This window comes from Heptranchias perlo, chromosome 6 (genome assembly GCF_035084215.1).
Source record: "Heptranchias perlo isolate sHepPer1 chromosome 6, sHepPer1.hap1, whole genome shotgun sequence".
NCBI classification, from domain to species: Eukaryota; Metazoa; Chordata; class Chondrichthyes; order Hexanchiformes; family Hexanchidae; genus Heptranchias; species Heptranchias perlo.
The window spans coordinates 67,820,163-67,842,925 of NC_090330.1; the positions used below are offsets into that span (position 1 = coordinate 67,820,163).

The following is a 22,763-nucleotide window of genomic DNA, read 5'->3' on the forward strand; positions in this document are numbered from 1 at the left end:
GCTCTCTTCCCGGTTCCAAGTTAATATCAGGGCCATTGTGTTTATGATGCCCCCAAAAAGGGACATTACAGCAACAGAGCCAGCCAAGGGGAGGCCAGAGAGGGGAATAATACGTTAAAGACTGTTTTACAAGATATAATGCCGTGTCACCAACTCACTGAGCTATGACACAAGACATCTGCTAGTCTAATACTTAAAGATAGAAATTGCGCAATGTAGTGGGTGCGAACATGGTCCTTTCAACTCTATGACCTGGTTTTCAAATTTACTATAAATCGGATGAAACCATTCTTTCTCTCCCAAACAGATACAAGTTGAAACATGGAAACAAATTCTCAATGCAGTTCAAAACAAATATTTCCCGCAATAATTCACCTGTCTCATAACAGCTGCAAGGATGGTTGTCATGAGAAATAAAAGAAATCATACTGATGCAGCAGGGAGTGGTTTTGAGGCTGATGAGAAAGTAAATTATTGGAACAGTACACAGGATGTTATTCTGCATCAAGCACACACAACTTCTGATCTGTAAGTAGCTGGTGCAGACACAAGATGCCGAAGTGGAAAATAAATCCATTGCACTGATTTTTCTTGATTACAAAAACACCCCACCCACTTCGATCAGGAAGAACACAACTCCTCCTCTAGAGTAATTACTATATGTGTCCAATTTATTCATTTTCATACTCCCTTCCTGATCATTGTGTAGTAAATTCTAATTAGCTTTGTGTTCTATTTGCATTAACAGATTTAATCAAAACAGAGCAGACATCTGTCAAAAGCACATCCACAAACAATTTAGAAAACCACTCTACTGCAGTTATTTAAAGTTGAATTACAATTTCTATAATGTTAACGGTTCAAAAAGTAATGTTACTTTCTTTTAAAATTGATAGTTTCTTACATAATATATACTGTATTTAGAATTTCTAATAAACATGAAGTAACACCAAGATCCTGGGAGTGACAAAGTCACAGTAAAAGAGGAGGTAGTTGAGATACTGGGTGGGCTAAAAATTGATAAGGAGGAGGTACTAGAAAGGCTGGCTGTACTTAAAGTAGATAAGTCATCTGGTCCAGATGGGATGCATCCTAAGTCACTGAGGGAAGTAAGGGTGGAAATTGCAGAGGTGCTAGCCATAATCTTCCAATCCTCCTCAGATACGGGAGGTGCTACCAGAGGACTGGAGAATTGTAAATGTTACATTCTTGTTCAAAAAAGGATGCAAGGATAAATCCAGCAACTACAGGCCAGTCAGTTTAACCTCGGTGGTGGGGAAGCTTTTAGAAATGATAATCCGGAACAAAATTAAGAGTCACTTGGACAAGTGTGGATTAATAAAGGAAAGCCAGCACAGATGTGTTAAAGGCAAATCGTGTTTAACTAACTTGATTTGAGTTTTTTAATGAGGTAATAGAGAGGGTTGATGAGGGCAATGTGGTTGATGTTGTGTATATGGACTTTCAAAAGGCATTTGATAAAGTGCCAAATAATAGGCTTTTCAGCAAAATGGAAGCCCATGGAATAAATGGGGCAGTAGCATCACGGATAAGAAATTGAGAAAGCAGTTAAAAAGCATGTGGGATCCTGGGCTTTATAAATAGAGGCATACAGTACAAAAGCAAGGAAGTTATGTTGAACCTTCGGCCACAACTGGACTATTGTGTCCAATTCTGGGCACTGTACCTTAGGAAGGATGTGACGGTCTTAGAGAGGATGCATAAAAGATTTACTAGAATAGTTCCAGGAATGAGGGACTTCAATTACACAGACAGACTGGAGAAGCTGGAGTTGTTGTTCTTAGAGCAGAGAAGGTTAAGAGGAGATTTGATAGAAGTGTTCAAAATCATGAAGGGTTTAGATAAAGTAAATAAAGAGAAACTGTTCCCATTGGCGGAAGGGTCAAGAACTAGGATACAGGTTTATGGTAATTGGCAAAAGAACCAAAGGCGACATGAGGAGAAACCTTTTTATGCAGTGAGTAGTTATGATCTGGAATGCGCTGCCTGAAAGGGTGGTGGAAGCAGGTTCAATTGTGGCTTTCAAAAATGAATTGAATAAATACTTGAAGGGAACAAAATTTACAGGGCTAAGGGGAAAGAACAGGGGAATGGGACTAACTGGATCGCTCTTACAAAGAGCCGGCACAGGCTTGATGGGCTGAATGGTCTCCTTCTGTGCTGTAACCATTCTATGATTCTACATGTGACAATGCACATATCCAAAATATTCTCACAATGACACTATCACTTAAAATTCACAAGTCAGTTAGAACATTAACTCCAGGTTCATATACTTAAATCAGACATTTGCAGCTCTTGAATGCAGCAAGTTCTAATAATTGGAATACTTCTGGACACTTACATTTCTTTCAGCAAACTCGACCTTCACATCATCCTTGCTTGCATTCTTGATCATTATTGTGATGATAACGTGAGAATCTGTCTGATACCAATCATGTCTAAAATAAAAAGAATGTTTAAATGGATGTTAAAAAAAAAAATCAAGATATTTAACAGTTGAAGGAGATGAAAGTAGCCAATTAATTTCTGTTTCAATTCTCCGCCAGCGATGTAGGTGTGCTATTGGCAATCACAGCATGACAGCTTAATTGTACACAATATCCATTTAACTAGTATGGTGTATTATTTAGAAGATGCTTTCTGATGAGCTGCATGATGACATTAGTTAATCATGCTTTCATCCAGGGTTTCACAGAAGAATTTAAAGTATTGTATCAATGCATTCAAATTTGCTTCTATGCTACAACTGCTGAATTTGTCAGCAAAGTTTCAAGTGCTGTCATCATATTTCTCAACAGAATGCCCCCAACAAATGTAACGAATCAGTTTTGAAGTCAAACTACGTCAATTTTATTTTTTAAAAATTCCATGTGCAGATGATTTAAATTAAAACAGATAAAACGTTTTAAGCAGCAACTGCTGAAATGGAGTCTGCAAGTTGCTAAGCAACAGAACATCAGTGTTGAAGATACTGAAGCTACATTTTCCTTTTTCTACAAGTGTTAGTTCTCAGATGCGTAGCGGTGATTGGAGGCCCACATTCAGTGCATGCAGTCATTCCTGTTTGAACAGGAGCAATGCAGGGATTTATTGAAGTGGAATACAAACCAATTTGTAGTCTAAGCTAATCTTTCACTCATCAGAAACTGTTCGCTACTTTGTCATTACTGACATACTAAACATAAAAGTCTGGTTATTAACAACGATGTCCTCTCCTGCTGTATAAAACAGTAACAACAAATCTCTTTGAACTTTCAATTTTAGTGGAGACATAATTTTGTGCAAACGGATTTGAGAAAAATGGGGCACGATCAAGAATTTTGGGATTGTCACATACATATATGCCTGTCATTTACAAAATTAGCCAATAAAAATTAAAATGCTATTTAAAGGAAACAAATATACATAGTGAATATAGCAGTAACAGTGAAGGAAGGGTTAACCATATTTATAGCATTAAGGCATGCGCACTACAGCATGTATAATAACTAAGCATGTTATTTGGCACGCAATGCATAATATTAAAGATTATGGATTTGACTGCATAAGTTTATCCACTTCGACATGTATTACACAGATCATCTTTCTTAAGTCAATGAATACTATTCATTTTTTTAAAAAAACAGAACATACATTGATTGAAAAAGCAGCTATAAAGTCATATAACATTGTATTTAAATTAATTCCTTATAATTACACATCTAACTGAAAACCTGATTGGCTCTCCTACAAACACCCCATTTGAGAAGCTGCAAAACACTGGTGCAATCAATCATATTAATAACTTTCACAACAGGCAACAAACAGTTGTTCCAACAAATTTTACTGCAAGGTTTACAAGTTGCAAAAACCTGCATGAAGTTGCACATTATACACAGCAAATAACACTGAATACAGACAATATGTATATGCCAATATAAGAGGGCTCTAGATAAACATGCCAATATAAGTGGGCTCTAGATAAACAAAAAAAAACATGTGAACTAGCAAAAGCATACTACAAATGTTGGAGACAAAATAGGTTGCAGATCCTTTCATGTTCCAGGAGTAATGATTACAGCCAGATTAGGAAGTCTATTATCTAAAAGATCTATAAACACTTTCAAGATGCAACCAACAGTCCACAGCACAGCAATTTTATATAGAAACATAGGAGAATATCCTCCACCCAGTCAAGCAAATTAAAGATAAATTTCAAGGCTGTGCCAGTCCTGCCTTTATACTTCAATTTTACTCATTGGAGCAAATTTTCATAATGGTGGGTTCTGGAGCAAGAACTTGAAAATAAAATTGAAAAAGTGAACATTATTTATAAATTATCACCAGGCCAATCATTTTATAGTAAACTTTTACATCTGAGCCTACTGTTTTACCTTAATGACCACAGTTTAAGCTTTTCAAAATATGTAGAGGTATTAATCTTTGCATTCTCATTTCTAAAGCACACATTTTCTTTTAATTTCAATATACAAAGTTAGTGTTTACTAATTATAGTGATTTCGTATATTTTTGTGCTAATTATAAAAGTTGAAATTGAGAAAGTTACAAATATATATTTTGCAGCATTCTCAAAATAAAATCTGCATTTCTATTTCTGGTGGAGAAACTAGACTTCATAGGTACATTTTTTTCCTATGGTACAGATAAAACATTCCACCACTTTTTGGAAATTTAGCACAAATCTAACAGCTTACATTTATTACTTTTGAGTATTTTATTGGATCAGGCCTTCCAAACAATACTGTATCTTATTTTCCCTAATCAAAGCTGGCTGCTGATATTTAAAGACTTGATAACGGTAAAAGATTCTAAATAAATTGAGAAGAGGTGAGAGTGTGGTAGGCAATCCCTGTTCTGGTCAGTTATCAATCTGAGCCAAGTCCAGAGATCTAGCAAGGGGAAGACAACAGGAAAACTGGGAGAATTGTCTTAGGGCATATACTGTTGCCTCAGAGCATGCTGTGTGCTCATCCTATCACAAGCAGAGGCATATAGGCAGGTGAATTGAGAAAGCAGGGGATAACATTAAAAAAGTACTTAAAACATTCCATAGAAGGCCAAATTTTCACTTACCAGAGTTAAAAGTTATACAACCTCCTTCCTAGCCCACCCACCATCCTTCCCCCCCCACCACCAAAGACTCTGCCATTGGGCCAATCACCGCATTTCCTTCCAGAATGTTTGCTCACTCTCCAACAAGGCCCTTGCTATCCACAAGCTTATTATGGATGATCGTATCGACATCCTCTTACCTTGAACTGAAACTTGCCTCATAGGTGTCCATTACCAAAGTGTTCTCACGTGGCTACATTTTGTACCATCTGCTCTGCCTAAACTGCCACAGTGGCAGCATGGACCTTATCACCATGTAACAACTTGGTCTCTCTCTCCCAACTTCTTTGGTACCATCTCCTCCTTCGAGCACCTCACACAGTTCAACGTCTCACCTCTAGAATCCTAGTCTCCTGTCCTTTTCCCCAAGCCCAATCGTGAGTTTCCCCCAAGATATCTTTCCTACTTTCTTCCTGCAACCTCTACACTGAGTATCTCCACCCCCTCAGTAATTTCGATCTTTACCTCAGCTCCTCTTACCCCCATCTCTAGATTCCCCAGTCTCCTGTCCTCTAAACCTCTACCCCCATATAAAATCTCATTCATATTCACAACCATCCCCTCGTCTTGTCATCTACGATGGCCTTTATACTATAACGGTCTCCATCACTGACTAGGCTATTTCTGACCACTTCCTTGTATCTCTCAGCACCCACATCTCCCCCTCTTTCAGCCTCATCTCTTCCTACATTGCCACTGGAAAAATTTCTCCTCCAAGTCACTTACAACTGCATTCTCAAATTTCCAGCTCCTTGTCTCTTGGACCTCCATTCACCAAACCTCCTCTACAGCTGTTGATTTGCTTCCACCTTTGATGTCCACAATCCTAGCAAAACCTTCACTGTCTTCCATCCCTGCCATTCCCTCTTGTATAGCTTCCATCGTTCCCGAAGACCAAAGGTGCAAATGTCAGCATATCTGCAGCACAACTGGCTTAGCCATACATCACCACATCTGGCTGGATCATATCAGGCTCTACCGGCCCTCCTCCCTCTCTCACCCACTACTCCATGATCATCCTGGAGGGCAATTATGGCCTACGGTCCCTTTACTCTACCAACCGACTCGCGAATGTCCTCTTTCCTACCTCGTCTGCTCTCACATCTAACAATGGTGCGGGAAACTCATGGATTTCTTAGTCACCAAGATACAAGCCATCTTTGCAGCTGCTTCTTACTTTCCCCTTACCCGCTAAGCCAAACTTCCTCTAGTCCAACAACCAATCTAGCCTTAAACCTCCATCTCTCTCTCTCTAGTTTCTCCCTCATCTCTTTCCCTCCCTGCCTTCTCCCAGCTCATCTCGTCAACAAGATCTGCCTTCTGCTCCCTCTGCCCCATTCTCGCTAGATTTCTGAGCACCCAGCTTCTCTTCCTGGTTCTTGCTAGCTGATAATTATAAATGGCTCCCTCTCCTTAGGCACTGTTACTTGCCCTTTTGAAACAGTCGTCATCATCCCACTCTTCAAAAAAAAAACCCTCAACCCTCTATCCTCGCTAACTCCCATCCCATCACCAACTTCCCTTTCCTCTCAAGGTCTGTAAATATGTTGTTACTTTCCAAATCTGTGCCCATCTCTCTCCTGCAATTCCCTATTTGAACATCTCCAATCAGGTTCCCACCCCTCCAACAACAATGATATGACCTAAGCCCCAAGTCATGAACGACGTTCCGTACACCGACCATGGTGTATTACTTCTCAAGTCTTTTCTGCAGCTCTTCTCACAGTCGACCATACCATCATCCTCTCCTCTGTTGTCCAGTTCCACGGGACTGCCTTTACTCGGGGTTCCAGTCTTAGCTATCTCCAGCAACAGCTTCTCTTCTCATCCCTGCACTGTCACCTCCACGGTCCCCAAGAGATTCAACCTTGGCTGCCTCCTTTTTCTCATCCATATGCTGCCCATTGGCAACATCGTCCAAAAGATATGTGGTCAATTCCATATGTACTACGATGACATCTAACTCTATCTCCTCTCTCAACCCCTCCTCTGCCTCTGTGCTGTCAGACTACTTGCCTAACATCCAAAGTCTTAAATAAGCTGTAACTTCTTTCAGCTGAACATTGGGAATACACCAGCCATCAGCTTCAATCCCTGCCACTAACTCTGTACCCACTGCACCTACTTTAACCCCCTCCCTGGCCACTATCACAGTCTTAACCAGACTATTCAAACTATTCTTAACCAGTCTAACCTCAGGATCCTGTTTGACCCTGAAGTGTGTTTCTCATCCCAAATCCTTTTCCATCACAAAGACCTCTCACCTCCGTAATAGCACCAGACTCCATCTCTACTTCAGTCTATCTACTGCTCAAACTCTCATACATGCCTTTGCTATCTGCAGACTCAATTACACCAATGCTCTCCTGGCTGGCTTTACATAGTCGACCTACAATGGCTCCTGGTCGTCTATGCCTCTAATTTAGAATTGTCATCTTCAAGTTTAAATGCCTCCGTAATCTTGCCAGGCAAGGACCATCTCCAACAAGAGAGAGTCTAACCACCTCCCCTTGACAGTCAACAGTATTACCATCACCGAAACCCCCATCAACATCCTGGGGGGGGGGGGGGGGTCACCATTGACCAGAAACTTAACTGGACCAGCCATATAAATACTGTGGTTACAAGAGCAGGTCAGAGGCTGGGTATTCTGCAGCGAGTGACTCACCTCCTGACTTCCCAAAGCCTTTTCACCATCTACAAGGCACAAATCAGAAGTGTGATGGAATACTCTCCACTTGCCTGGATGAGTGCAGCTCCAAAAATGATCAAGAAGCTCAACACCATCCAGGACAAAGAAGCCTGCTTGATTGGCACCCCATCCACCACCCTAAACATTCACTCCCTTCATCACCAGCGCACGTTGGCTGCAGTGTGTACCCTCCACAGGATGCACTGCAGCAACTCGCCAAGGCTTCTTCGACAGCACCTCCCAAACCCACGACCTCTACCACGTAGAACGACCAGGGCAGCAGGCATTTGGGAACAACACCACCTGCACGTTCCTCTCCAAGTCGCACACCATCCCGACTTGGAAATATATCGCCGTTCCTTCATCGTCGCTGGGTCAAAATCCTGGAACTCCCTTCCTAACAGCACTGTGGGAGAACCTTCACCACACGGACTGCAGCGGTTCAAGAAGGCGGCTCACCACCACATTCTCAAGGACAATTAGGGATGGGCAATAAATGCTGGCCTCGCCAGCGACGCCCACATCCCATGAACGAATAAAAAAAAAATCTCACCCCCTCTCCCTAACCTCCTCCAACACTACATTCCCCCCAAGAACTCTGTTCCTGACTCTGACCTCTTGTGCATCCCCCCACCTTTCTTTGCAGCCATGCCTTCAGCAACTTAGGCCACAGAGTCTAGAATTCCTTGCCTTCCTCTCCTCCTTTAGCATCTTTTTTAAAATCCAGTTCTTTTAGCAAGCTTTTAGTCACCTCTCCTAATCCCTCCTCTGGCTCAGTGTCTGTTTTTTTTTCTCTTTCCTGTTTGGCAGCTTGGGATGTTTTGCTACGTAAAGACGCATTATAAATGCCAGTTGTTGATATACCAGAAATACCTTCAACAGATCAGCAAAGCATCCAAGTTTCAAACAAAATCATAACCCAAAAAAACTTGAGTGTTGTGGTTCACAAGCCTACGAACTTCAACTGCCAGAATGAGGTCTGTGTACAAGTGCAAACCGTATCCATTATAAACCCTAAAACAATGTTACTATTGATTTAATCTCTTACTCACTGTTGACAGCTGCTCAAGTTAGCTGAATTTTTTTTAAATTTAAGATGACCCAACGGGTTAGCTGGAGTACAACTTCTTACCTTCTTTCAACAGCAAGTGGAACAGATCAGGTAACAAAGATTAACTACATCAGCACAACTTCAAGCAGCATAGAATATGAAATTTCAATTTTGTGCACAAGAAAACAGACAAAATCTGACGGGAGGGAATGCTGCACATAAATAATTCTATTTTTACTGAAAATACAGTAAATCACACAACTAGTACACAGCAAGCAAATAAAAATGTAAGCTACTCAACAATAATTCATGTGACTTGTTAAAACTAGCTACTCCTTGGTTTATATTTTTTATTTAAAATAAAGCAAACCAATAATTTTTAAATATTTACTTTTCAATCACATCTAATTTAAATGGATTACAATACCTCACTATAAATATAAATTCTACTAGTTCTGTTAAGGGAAGGGAGAATGTTACTTCGACCCTTCCCACGAGAAATGTAAACAATCATTTCACAACAATTAGGTTTGCATTTCTAATACTGTTAGAAGACACTGCACAAATATTAACACCTTAGGTTAATACAGAACACAGCAGACAGATCGAAGAGAAACAGCTCCATCAACAGGCAAGAGGTAGCAAACCAAACACTGCAGAATGATGACCTTAATTCTTTCAACCTTTTAAGGACTGAAAAACTTCAGTTTGGGAATAAGATTTTACAGTGACGTTTCATCTAATTGTAAACTGCATGCTATATACAATTAATTAAAAGATTAAGGGGTAGAGTTTCCACTAGATTGCGCTGGTTACGTCAACCGTAAATTGAGTTTCCGCAATCTTTAATGCTGGTTCAAAAGTCATTGCGCCTGAAGCTGGTCCTGTCCACAAAACTGGCCATGCCCCCAGCTCGAATTAACAAGGATGGCGAGTTTCTGCTAATTGCGCCTGTTCAAGGAGGGTCTTCAAATTAAGCTCCTTTTCTTAGTAAATTAAATAGTTTTAATATGTTAAAATGTGTCTACTATTGCCTAAGAAACTGACTAGTGTACAACAATGTAATTATTAAATGCTTCAGTATAGATTTTTTTTTAAAAAGTCCTTTTCAGTGATTTAAAACCTGGTTACCCACAGGTGGAGAACTCTTCAGTCTTATTAAAAATGCTTATTTTTTTGTGATAAGCCCATTAATAAAACTGCACCAGGTTACCACTCTTAAATACATCAATGAATATCTTTAATGCAAAAGGAAATAAAATGAACGATTACATTCTATTACACCGACTGATTGCGCTGGTTCATGAAAGGTTCTACGTTTGTGATTGTGCAAATGCATGTGATTATGCAAATGCTTTTAGCGGAAACTTGACCTGTAACCTAACCAGTGCAATTTCAAGCGCAATTTGCCAATTGCGCCCAAAGCGAAAATTCTACCCCTAAATCTCTAGGACCCAAATTGTTTCATTTCTTCCAGCCATTTTTTTTTTAAAAGCCCTAAATTAAGACACCAGTTAAAAAAAACTGTGCAGTAATCTGGCTTAGTTTTGAAACTACAAGGCACTGAAATGGCTATGCTAGTTATATAGATAACAGCCATTTGAGCAAAGTAGCATTTTGGTGCTGAATCAGTAATCTTTCAGCAAAACAAATTAGTCACTTATTATTGCTAGATACCTGAGCAGTTAGACATTCATGCACTCAGCTAAAATAGTCAAACTCTCAAATGTAATGCAATCTCATTTTGCAGTTCTGTGGGGGAAGATTTCCTGTTCATTACTTGTATTGAAATCGTAAATATGTGCATAGAGTAGGATGATTTTCCTAAAAATAACATATATTCCCAGCATATTTTAAAAACTAAATCCAACAGTTTTACAAACGACTCTGCAATTGCAAATTTTTTAACATGGCAATATGTCAGATACTATTAAATAAGAGCTCAACGCCACAAATAAAATATATACACAAGCAGAAGTTTTATAAATAAAGCAATTTGTTTTTATATAGCAACTTTAAAATGAAGAAAAGCCCTAAAGCACTTCATACATGGATGTAAGGAAATGGACATCAAGCCAGGATGACAGAATAGGAAGGAGAATGAAAACTTAGGCTGAAGGTGAGTTTTGAGGAGTTTTTTTTAAAAAAAGAGACAGATGCAGTGTTTCAGATTGGGAATTCCAACAGGACCCAAGGCAGCTGAAGGCTCTGCTAGCAAGTGTGCAGTAAAGGGAGCTTCAAGATCTTGCAAAGGTAAGATGGGGTGAGGGTGGAGAGGGATTTATTAGCTAAGATAAGGATTTTAAATTTTGTTTGGTGGGAATGAGGAGCCAGTCAATGGGCGATGGGTCTTAGTTGAGGAGAGGATACAAGTGGACGATATTTGGAGTTTATAGATTGAAAAGGATGAGACCCCAGAGAGGAGGACATTGGAATAGTCAACCGTGGAAGTGGAGTGGGGCAATGTTGCAGATGTGGAAGAAGGCAGTCCTGGCGATGGATAGGATGTTGGATTTAAGGCTCAATTTAAAGGTAAAATCTGTGCCAAGGTTGCCGACTGTCTAATTCAGCTTAAGAAAGTGGCTGGGGAGGGAGCTGGAATCAGTGGCCAGGGAGTGCAGTCTGTGGCTGGGGCCAAAGACAATTACTGACATTGTGCTGGAAGAAATATCTGACAGCACAGCGGCAACCAGGGGATGACAGAAGTGGTGGAGAGATAAAGTTTAGTGTCATCAGCATACATGTGGAAGCTGACCCCATACCTATGATGATGTCACTGAAGGGTAGCAAGTAGATTAGAAAGAACAGGATACAGAGGTGACAATGCAGGGAAGGGTAGAGAAACCATTGCTAGAGATGCACTCGCTGCATTCAGATAGAAATGGAGTCATATAATAGCATTTCTATGGAACTGGATGACAAAAGCAAGACACTGGAGATGGATGGCATGATCAACCACGTCAAATCCGCAGGTAAGTCAAGGAGGGACAAGAAGGGATAATTCATCATGATTAGTCACAAAGGGAGTCATTCATGTTGTTGGCAAAGACTGTTTCATGCTGTGAGAAGGGCGAAGTAGATCTGGAGTGGTTCAAACAGGAAGTTTCAGGAAAGATAAGCAGAGTTGGAAGGTGGCAACACGTTCCGGGACTTCAGAGAGAAAAGCAAGTTGGAAATGGGGTAGTAATTGGAGAGGACAGATGGGTTAAAGATTTTTTTTTGAAGTTGTGCATTAGTTATGCTCCAGCTTGCACCCTTCTAGCTTGAGGGACCAGAGATTGATTTGATAGAAGTAACGTATCGAAGAAAGAGGCAAGGGAACAATTAAACAGATCAACAGCAGCAGCAGAAATATCAGGACAGGTCGAGGCCAAAGGGAGTTGGGGTGTATGAGTGAGTTTTCTGAATGGGTGGATGGTGAGAATAGCAGGTGTGACAGAGGAGTAGAGAGATGTGAGAGGTAAGGGAGATAAGGAAGTGGTCAAAGATAGCTTTGTGAGAGACAGACAGACAGAGAGGAAAGGGAAAAAGAATGCACCACATCTCATTTAATGATTCATTCTTCAACTACAAATCTTCCCTTCCTTAAGTGGGGGGATGGGGGTTCAGGAAACTTTTTAACACAAGTTGTTCATAGCTAAAATTGGGCCACGAGTGATATAATATAAGCACTGAAACATAACTGGGGAACTAACTGTTTAGATTAAAATTAGTCTTATAACCAGGAAAGTCTTCAGTTCAATCTACATTCTTTGTTATCCGGTGGGAGGTGATGAGAGCACTTCAATTAGGCAATGCCCAACAAAAATTCCAAGGGTCTTCACAAGTAGAAACAAATAGGGGAAGGGATGCTGAGCCATGATGGGAGAGATGAGGATGGATGGCCAGCCGATAGCTTAGTTAAAAAGATGTGTTTTGAGAAGGTTTTTTAAAGATGGAGAGAAGTGGTGCAAAAGTGGTTTAAGTAGCCAGTTCCAGAGAGTAGGGCCTTGATGGCTGAAAGCTCTGCCACCAATGGTGGGACGAAGGAAGATGCATAAAAGGCCACAGTACCAGAGGGTGCAGGATGGATACAAGACTAGAGAAAGTTGCAGAGCCTTGGGAAAGGTGAAAGGAGTGAGAAAAGGAAAGCTAGAAAGGGTGAGAAATTCGCCAGAGTTTCAATCGATTCCTGCTGAGGTACCGACTGGTAAGTGGACAACAGGCAACGATAGGATCAGACTCAGTTTTGTTATCTCTATTATTGAACTGCCTGCAGATATTCACTACTTAGGCTCAGAAGTGAAGGTATCAGAGTCAATGGAGTGAAACTTCAGCAAGTCAGTAGGTGCCTTCAGCAGCAACAGGGAGAAAAATGCGACAGGAGTACAAAACAGTATGGTCCACTTGGGTTTAAGTGTTATGACAAGTTTGTACCAATCTTGAAATGTGTCACGGTGTTAAAATAATTGGAAATAAGACTTTCACAGATAACCCCATTCACAGAGTTCCTCCAGTGAAGTCTGCATCATCACAGACTTCACATAGACATGTTGGGATGTCGCATATGATGAGGGAATCCTTTTGCAGATAGTTTATTTAGAATTATAAGTGGCAATGTGTTTGATTTATGGTCTTACAAGTACTGCTGCTTTTAAGCTTAGTATACTTCCTAAAGCTTTGCAGTCTGTTAGATAGCATTTCATCACTTCATTCAAAAATAAAGCAGTATACTCACAAAAACGTACATTCCATCCATACAAAAACAAGCATGATTTGAACCTGCACAGCAGCATAACAGTTCAACTACATTCAATCCACCATGCAGATACAATTGTTTAATCTGGACTATAACAGGCACTCAACACAAACAAGTTAACTGATTCCTTGACTGTCTACTTGAAATGTTGGAACAGTGAGCATCCATGTGAAATAATTAACACTAAGCAGATATTTGAGTACAAAACACCATTTGTGGCTCTAGTGGCCTTCACCATCTCTGTTGTAGATGGAGGCATAATCAGACTAAGCATGGCTTTTTGGCTACAGTTCTGACAGCACTCACCTAACTTGGTCGGGCGGAACTTTCAGTTTGTGTGGAATGAGGTACATTTGGTGTCGGATTTTGAGCTGGCCCTCATTATATTGCAGTTGGTGGTCATGACAGTCAACCCAAGTACCTGTCAAGCACTTCAATGATACTGATGAATCCAGTTCTCACTCCAGATAGCATTGTAGGTTTTTCAAAGATCCTGAAGACCACTGTAACCAGGATTGGCCTCAACCTCCCCCTCTACCCCCATCAATCTCAATCATATACCTATCGGGCTTTCTGCCAGTGAGACAAGGGAACTCTATGGCTGCAAGAAAATTAGAAAATGCAGGAAAAACATAGGTCAGTCGGCATCTGTAAAGAGAAAAGATAATTTATGATGTTTTGGGTGTATACCTTTCATCAGAGCTGTTCCGATGATGATTACACATCCAAATCAGCAAATTGTGTTTTCTTTTTACATCAGGTCAGTCAACATTTGTATATTTCCAGCATTTTGCTTTTATTTTAGATTTCTGACATTTGCAGTTTTTCTATTTTGTTTCAAGCTGCAAGTTTATCTAGTTCTCACTCACAGCAGAGAGATGAATTGCCCAGTGCAGTCCAAAACACCTTCCCATAGGAAACATGTGGGGCACCTGCCAATCTGAGCTAATAATGCAAGTTGTCTAACGTTAGGAAGGCATTTGTAAGTGTGGCTCCTCTCTTCCGGTTATATTCTACCTATTCCCCTAGAGGTCCTCCCTGACCCAAAACAGGCAAAAGAGTCCAGGGCCAACTGATAAACTAAGGTTTTGCATTTAGATAAGGTTGACTTTGAAGGAATGAGGCAGAAATTGACCACAGTAAAGTGGACAGAACTTTTAACAGGTAAAACTGCAGATGAACAATTGTAAACAATTTTACAACACCAAGTTATAGTCCAGCAATTTTATTTTAAATTCACAAGCTTTCGGAGGCTACCTCCTTCCTCAGGTGAACGATGGTTCCACATCGTTCACCTGAGGAAGGAGGTAGCCTCCGAAAGCTTGTGAATTTAAAATAAAATTGCTGGACTATAACTTGGTGTTGTAAAATTGTTTACAATTGTCAACCCCAGTCCATCACCGGCATCTCCACATCACGCAGATGAACAGTGGGAGGTGTTCAAAGAAGTATTTAGTACAATACTGTACATATACTTAAAGGGCAAGAGCTCTACTTGTGTGATTAAACAACCTTGGTCAACAAAAGAGGTAAGAGATAGTAATAAACTAAAAGAAAGGGCTTATACAAATGCAAAGAACAGTACAGATCCCACAGACTGGATGAGATGTAAAGAACACCAAAGGGATACAAAGTAGTAAGAGCTGCAAAAAGGGAATACCAAAAAAAGACTTGAGGGACATCAAGGATAACAAGAAGTTTTTACGAATATATTAAGAGAAAGAAGATGGCTAAGGGTAATGTGGGCCCCTTAAAGACAGATGCAGTTGATATTGTAATTGAAAATAAGGAAATAAGGAAGATTTGCTAAATGATTACTTTGTATCGATCTTCACAGCAGACAGTTCGGCAATGCCTCGATTTTAAACTTCTCATCCCTGTTTCCAAATTCCTTCATGGCCACGCCCCTCTCTATCTCTGCAACCTCCTCCAGCCCACAACCCACAGATCTGTGTTCCTCCAATTCTGGCCTCTTGCCAAATTTTCATCGCGCCATACCATTAGCAGTCATACCTTCAGCTGCCTAGGCCCTCTGGAATTCTCTCCCTAAACTTCTCCGTGTCTCTACCTCTAAGACGCTCCTTATAACCTACCTCTTTGACCTGTCCTAATATCTCCTTATATCTCATGTGGCTCGGTGTCAAATTTTGTTCGATAATGCTCCTGTGAAGGGTCTTGGGATGTTTTACTACGTTAAAGATGCAATACAAATGCAAGTTGTTGTTGGGAGAAACCAGGAAATTATAGACCTATTAGTCTAATGTTTGTTGTGGGGAAGTTACTAGAATCTGTCATTAGGATCAGAGTGACTAAGCACTTGGACAAATATAAACTGATCACAGAAAGCTAGCATGGATTTGTAATGGGTAAGTCATGTCTAACTAAACTACTTGGAGATCACTAATGTGGTAGATAAGCAAGTGTCTATGGATGTTATTTATACAGACTTCCAGAAGGCATTTGATAAGGTGGACACATACAAAAAATAATTTAGAAGGCTAAGGGGGAATGTTAGCCTTCATTTCATGGGGACTGGAATACAAAGGGGTGGAAGTTATTCTACAGTTGTATAAAGCTCTGGTTAGACCGCATCTGGAATACCACGCTCAGATCTGGGCATGGCACCTCAGGGAGGATATATTGGTCTTAGGAGGGGTGCAGTGCAGATTCACAAGAATGACACCGGGGCTAAAAGGGTTAAATTATGACAGGTTGCATAGACTAGGCTTGTATCCCTTGAGTATAGAAGATTAAGGGCTGATCTAACTGAGGTATTTAAGGTGATTAAAGGATTTGATAGGGTAGATAAAATATTTCCTCTAGTGGGGGAGTCCAGTACAAGGAGGCATAACCTTAAAATTAGAGCTAGACCATTCAGGGGTGAAGTCAGGAAGCACTTCTTCACACAAAGGATAGTGGAAATCTGGATATTTCCCCCAGAAAGCTGTTGAGACTAGGTCAATTGAAAATTTCAAAACTGAGTGATAGATTTTTTTGTTAGGTAAGGGTATTAAGGGATATGGAACTAAGTCGGGTAAATGGAGTTATAATACAGATCAGCTATGATCAAATTGAATGGCGAAACAGGCACAAGGGGCTGAATGATCTACTTCTGTTATGTTCCTATAACTTATGAGATTCCAGCACTTTCTTGCAACCTCCACACCCATTCCCCCCCACCCCCCATCCAAACATCTTATCACCCCAGCCCAATATATCATAAGGTCAAAAGCAAAATACTGTGGATGCTGGAAATCTGAAATAAAAACAGAAAATACTGGAAAAGCTCAGCACGTGAGGCAGCATCTATGGAGAAAGAAACCCTAGGTCTTTGATCTCAAACGTTATTTCTGTTTCTTTCTCCACTTGCTGCCTCACTTGCTGAGCTTTTCCAGCATTTTCTGTTTTTAATAAGGTCCTTGACTCACTTTTCCTGCACAACCCAAATTCCTTATCAAGGCTGCATCACAACTTTGCTAATGAGTAATATCACTACAAAGAACAAAATTAGGGAAGATCTTCATTATACTTTTCTGCAAATATTACGCAATTTGTAACATAGCATGCATTCTATAATGTACTATAACTTGGAGGCAGGGGGGAGGGAGGATAAAAAAAAAAATCAGTCCTCCTGATCAACACCCAGTGGTTCCTGCTGGAAGTACAAAACGTGTACGTCAGGTGAGGATGGCATTGGGCTACGACGTCTCCTGCAGTTGAAAAGCCTGCTGACATTGACAGTCGAGGCTCATACATAAATAATGACCACTTGTGCAAGGTACCAAAAGATGCCCGACTGCTTGGGCACAGTTCCACAGCTAAGTCAGCAGCTTCAGGTCAGGAGTGAAGTGGAGAGAAAACAGTGAGTAAAAAGTCAAAAATGTCATCACAGCATATTAAGTAATTCCCAATAATTGCACAAAGTACACTATTTATCTTGCAAAAGTAGGCCTAACCAAAAAGTTGAACAAACATAAATGGCTTGACTGCCACGGCGGTCAACAGCCTCAGGTCACCATGTTATAAACAAAGCACATTAACTTCAACAAATCATTTTTAACACTTGTGTCATTTTCATAGAATGATACAGCACAGAAGGCCGCCATTTGGCCCATCGTGCCTCCGCCGGCTCTTTGAAAGAGCTGTGCAATTAGTCCTACTTCCTTGCTCTTTCCCCATAGCCCTGTAAATTTTTCCACTTCAAGTGTTGATCCAATTCCCTTTTGAAAGCTATTATTGAATCTGCTTCCACCACCCTTTCAGACAGTGCATTCCAGGTCATAACAACTCGCTGCGTAAAAAAATTTCCCTAATGTCGCCTCTGGTTCTTTTGCCATTTAACCTTAAATCTGTGTCCTCTGGTTACCGACTCTTCTGCCACAGGAAACAGTATCTCCTTATTCACTCCATCAAAACCCTTCATGATTTTGAACACTTCTATCAACTCTCCCTTGAACCTTTAACCCGAGGAGAACAAGCCCAGATTCTCTAGTCTCTCCACATAGCTGAAACCTTTCATCCCTGGTACCATTCTTGTAAATGTCCACTGCACCCTCTCTAAGGCCTTGACATCCTTCTTAAAACGTGGTGTCCATAATTGGACAAAATACTCCAGCTGGGGCCTGACCATTGTTTTATAAAGGTTCAACATAACTTCCTTGATTTGTACTCGCTGCCTCTATTTATAAAGCCAAGGATCCCATATGCCTTTTTAATAGCCTTCTCAACTTGTTCTGCCACCTTCAAAGACTTGGGTACATATACCCCCAGGTCGCTCTGTTTCTGCACCCCCTTAAAAATTGTACCATTTAGTTTATATTGCCTCTCCTCGTTCTTCCTACCAAAATTAATCACTTTACACTTCTCACAAATTTCATCTGCCATGTATCGGCCCATTTCATCGATCTATGTCCTTCTGAAGTCTGTTACTATCCTTCTCACTGTTTACTACATTTCTGTGTTTTGTATCATCTGCAAACTTTGAAATTATGCCCTGTATACCCAAGTCCATGTCATTAATACATATCAAAAGGAGTAGTGGTCCCTACACCGACCCCAGGGGATATATAATCATTATCAGGATATGACCATCCCTAGTACAAATGAGTAACTTGCTGGGCCACTTCAGAGGACAGTTAAGAGTCAAAAACGTTGGGATGGGACTGGAGACACATATATGCCTACACCAGGTAAGGATGACAAGTTTCCTTCCCTAAAGGACATTAGTGAATCAGTTTATATGACAATCCGACAGCTTCATGATCACTTTTACTGATACCAGCTTTTTATTCCCATTCTTGTTTTTAAAAAAAACTGAATTCAAATTCTCAAACTGCCATGGTGAGATTTGAACTGAAGTTCTACTGAATTATTAGTCCAGGCCCCTGGATTACTGGTCAAGTAACATAACCATATACTACCATACCCTATCTAAGCACAACATGTTCATTAGCCATAAATTAAGGAATTAATTACTTATTCATTGGATGTTTTTTATTGCCACAAACCAGTAAAACAGTTTGTTGTACTACTTTATATTGGTAAACTTACTTTATTTTTGGTGCTGCCATCTGTTGTCTATGTGTCTGTTTTCAGAGGCCAAGTTAGGAATGTTGCAATGGAGAGAAAAATTAGAAGAAAAATAAAACACATTCACATATCACACATAAATTACATTTTCAAAAGCTACTACATCTATCTTTTAAAAGTATACCAATTATATTGTAGCAAATGGTCGAAGACTATTTGGCTTTTGAGATTAATTGTAAGAGTTACTGGTTAAAATAACAAATCACAGTGTACATCAACATCTGAACAAAACATTGTGTGTGCAAACCCTAGATGATGAGTTAAACAGGAATATGGAAGAAGCAGCAGCTGGAAGCAGAACAGGTTGATCGGGACCTGAAAAGAAGCGTTAAGATCCGATGGAGGGTCATCCTGAAGAGTTAAGAGTTCCGATCACATGCAAAGCATTCAGCATTTGAAAGTAAAAGATATCAAATTTTTGTGCATTTCCAGTACTTTGCTTCCATTTTAGATTTCCAACAATGATGGGTTTTCTTTTATTTTTAATCTCTATAACAAAAAGCCATTTGGTTAATCGGGGAAAAGTTGGTGGTATAAGTACAGTTTAAAAAATAAATACAGGCCTCCTTCCAGCAGACCATATTGAAGTTGCAGATGCTCCCCAATTTATTAATCTGAAGGAAGCTGATGACAGATAAAACTTCCATAATAATACTGAAATTTTTCAACAAGGCAAAGCAGAAACCTGTACCATTTTCAAAAAAGTAAAGCCGTTTATTTGCAACATTCCAAAAAGTAAGTCATTAAATGCAAAACTATATATTTTGCAAGATCCTATTCAAGTTATTTTCTCTCTTTTTCCCTAATTGGACCTCATCACACCAAAGACAACAGAATAGTTAGAGCACAAAAACAATCTGCTCTTAAATATCTACTAATGCTTTGCTAAAGATGGCTAGTAGATGTGAAGTCCATCCTTGTTCAATGCACACCAGTTGACCTGGCCATTTGATTAAAAAAAAAATCAAACAGAAAAAAAAATTACACTTGAAAATGGCAAAAAAAATTATGAAATCTAAACCTTGAACCAAGAAAAACACCTTTTGCAAAAAGGATGGTTTTAAATTCACAGCACCACAATGGGATAAATTAAAGCGCAGAAAACAAGGATCTTGGCTAAAGAAAATTGAACTGCTGCGCCAACACGTGTGGCTCTTTTATATCGAGTGGGAGCACAGGTACTATTCGGCATTGCTCAATTTGAAGATGGCACTGGAGGGGTTGTAGCCTGTCATGGAGTTTCCCTACAACTTAAATCTGGCTTGGCTCACTCAAGTAGTGTATGGTGGATGCTAAAAATGAAGTATTACAAAGTGCATGCAATTTGAAACTTTTTTTAAAAAAACAGAAAATGTCTGATTGTGCAGTACAGAACCTAATGCAGATATCTCAAGAGCACTGAAAATTGTGATGTTTCAGCAACAGGTTCAGTACACCAGAATGTGCACTGGTGGATTTTTTTTCCAGGTGGCTATAGATAATCCTTGATGTGGGAAAGAACAACAGCTCAACAGAATTACATAATATATACCTTTTAACTATTCAGAGTTAAATAAAAGAATTGAAACTGTTTAAATCTATTAATGATAAAAAATGTTAATGCAATGGTTTAAACGGGTGCAGGATAAAGCATAAGAAGTAACAGGAAAGAGCCAGTGGTACTGGTTTAATGTGACAGCACTTTTGAATGCCAAAAATTATGATGGGAAGAAATGGTGGCCCTAGCTGGACAACTGGAGAGCAAGCGTTTGAAGTACTACAAGAGACTTGTTGTAAACATAAAGGCCTATTGATAATAAAAGTGATAGGGATGGCTCGATGAAAGGGCTGCTGAAGAACAGAAGAGGATGAATGTTTTGCAGAATGACCCATTGCCAGTGACACTCCAATGGGTCTGCATTGGGACTTCTCTATATACATAAATTATTTGGACATGGGTAAAGAGGGAATATCAAAATTTGCTAATATAAATATGGGGGCATGACAATCATGACAGGATGCCCCTGGATAACTAAATTACATTTGAAGCGCAGTCACTATTTTGTAGGCAAATGTAGCAGCCAGTTTGCATGCAGCGAGGTTACACAAACTGCAAATGACCAGTTAATCTGTTCTTGGTGGTGTTGGTTAAGGGAAGAATGCTGGCCAAAACACTGGGGAACTCCCTGCTTTGCTGCAAATAGTGTCATGGGATCTGTTAAGACCATCTGAGCAGGCAGTTGGTTGCCACGGTTTAACATGTCATTTGAAAATCAGCACATCAGACAATGCAGCACTGCCTTCGGGAAGTGTCAGGCCAGATTATATGCCGACGTCCTGGAGTGGAGCCTCAACCCAAGGACAGCACTTTGGCATGATGGGAAGGCTTGCGTGCTATGTTGGCGGGAGCGTAACTTCTGGTAGGGCCACCTAAATCAGAAAGGTAGAAGTGTAAGGAGCCAGATTAAAGGCACTCCACCAGTCCTCCTGGTAGGGGGTTGTGAGTCAAGCCAACAACCTGTCCACGTGAAATGCCTTCCATTACAGAAACAACCCAGAGACAAAACGAGTCTTTGGGTTGTTTCTGTAACAAAAAGTACCTGGATAACTGTTTTGCAACATTGTTTTGACTAGAATAAAAACTGCTGTTAAGAAAGTACTCAGGTAAAACAGGCTATATTTTGATCCGGTAGGCCACATTGATCTCAGATTTGCAACTTGAGAAGACTTATTGAGAAAGGCTTAGAATATGAACAGAAGATTTTTAACTTCATTGATTTTACTAAAGCGAATGCAGATTGGTATGTTGTCAGTGGGATTCCCATGGGTCTGTGTTGAGACTTCTCATTCTCTATATACATAAATTATTTGGACACGGGTAAAGAGGGAATATCAAAATCCACAGAGAAACGCTCTGGAAGATCCCGAGACACACGGGAATTTCAACAAAGACTGTATGATGAATCTGCGTGCCGCGTCAGCACAGAGAGCGGAAACACAGAATGGTTTAAGATTGCTACTGATGTCCTAGCCCCACTTCTCTTCTGCATTGTCATCGAGTTCGTGATGGGAAGAGCGACGGCTGTTGCCAAGGACACTGGTATTATTTGAGCAAGCTGCGAGGCCTACATTTTGCAGATGATCTAATCATACTGGATGCCAATTTGAATAGAATGAAAAGATTTGTGAGCATAAAAGCATAAGCTGCCAAGTGTACTTTGTATCAGTACACAGAAGACCAAGATCATAGAGAAAGAAGAGAATGCTATCAACATTGACAGATGTGTGATTGATTCAGATGAGTATGAAGAGTCGATGTCTAAGTCTATCTTGGAAGTACAACATCTGCTAATGGCCAGCTCACTAAAGAAGTGAAGGCAAGAATCTGAAAAGCCTATAGATCATTTTCTCGTTTGTCAAACATCTGGAAGAGTAAGAAGAAACATCTACGTACTAACATGAGATTGTATAAGATTATTGTCTTCCCAACACTACTGTATGTCTCTGAAACGTGGCAGAAGGTGGAAGTGCATAACAGGAAGCTGAATGAATTCCACTAGCTTTGTTTACTGGAGTTC

General features: G+C 40.1%; 1 protein-coding gene across 2 annotated transcripts in view; it reads right to left on the reverse strand.

The window, feature by feature from the left end:
* sugt1 (SGT1 homolog, MIS12 kinetochore complex assembly cochaperone) overlaps positions 1 to 22,763 on the reverse strand; it is a 154,619-nt gene that overhangs the window by 81,906 nt on the left and 49,950 nt on the right. For both annotated transcript variants that reach the window (XM_067986443.1, XM_067986442.1), the window contains 2 exons: positions 19,168 to 19,202; positions 2,366 to 2,462 (listed from right to left, as the gene is read on the reverse strand). In XM_067986443.1, coding sequence (XP_067842544.1) covers positions 2,366 to 2,462; positions 19,168 to 19,202 — 132 coding nt within the window. The remainder of the gene's footprint in view (positions 1 to 2,365; positions 2,463 to 19,167; positions 19,203 to 22,763) is intronic.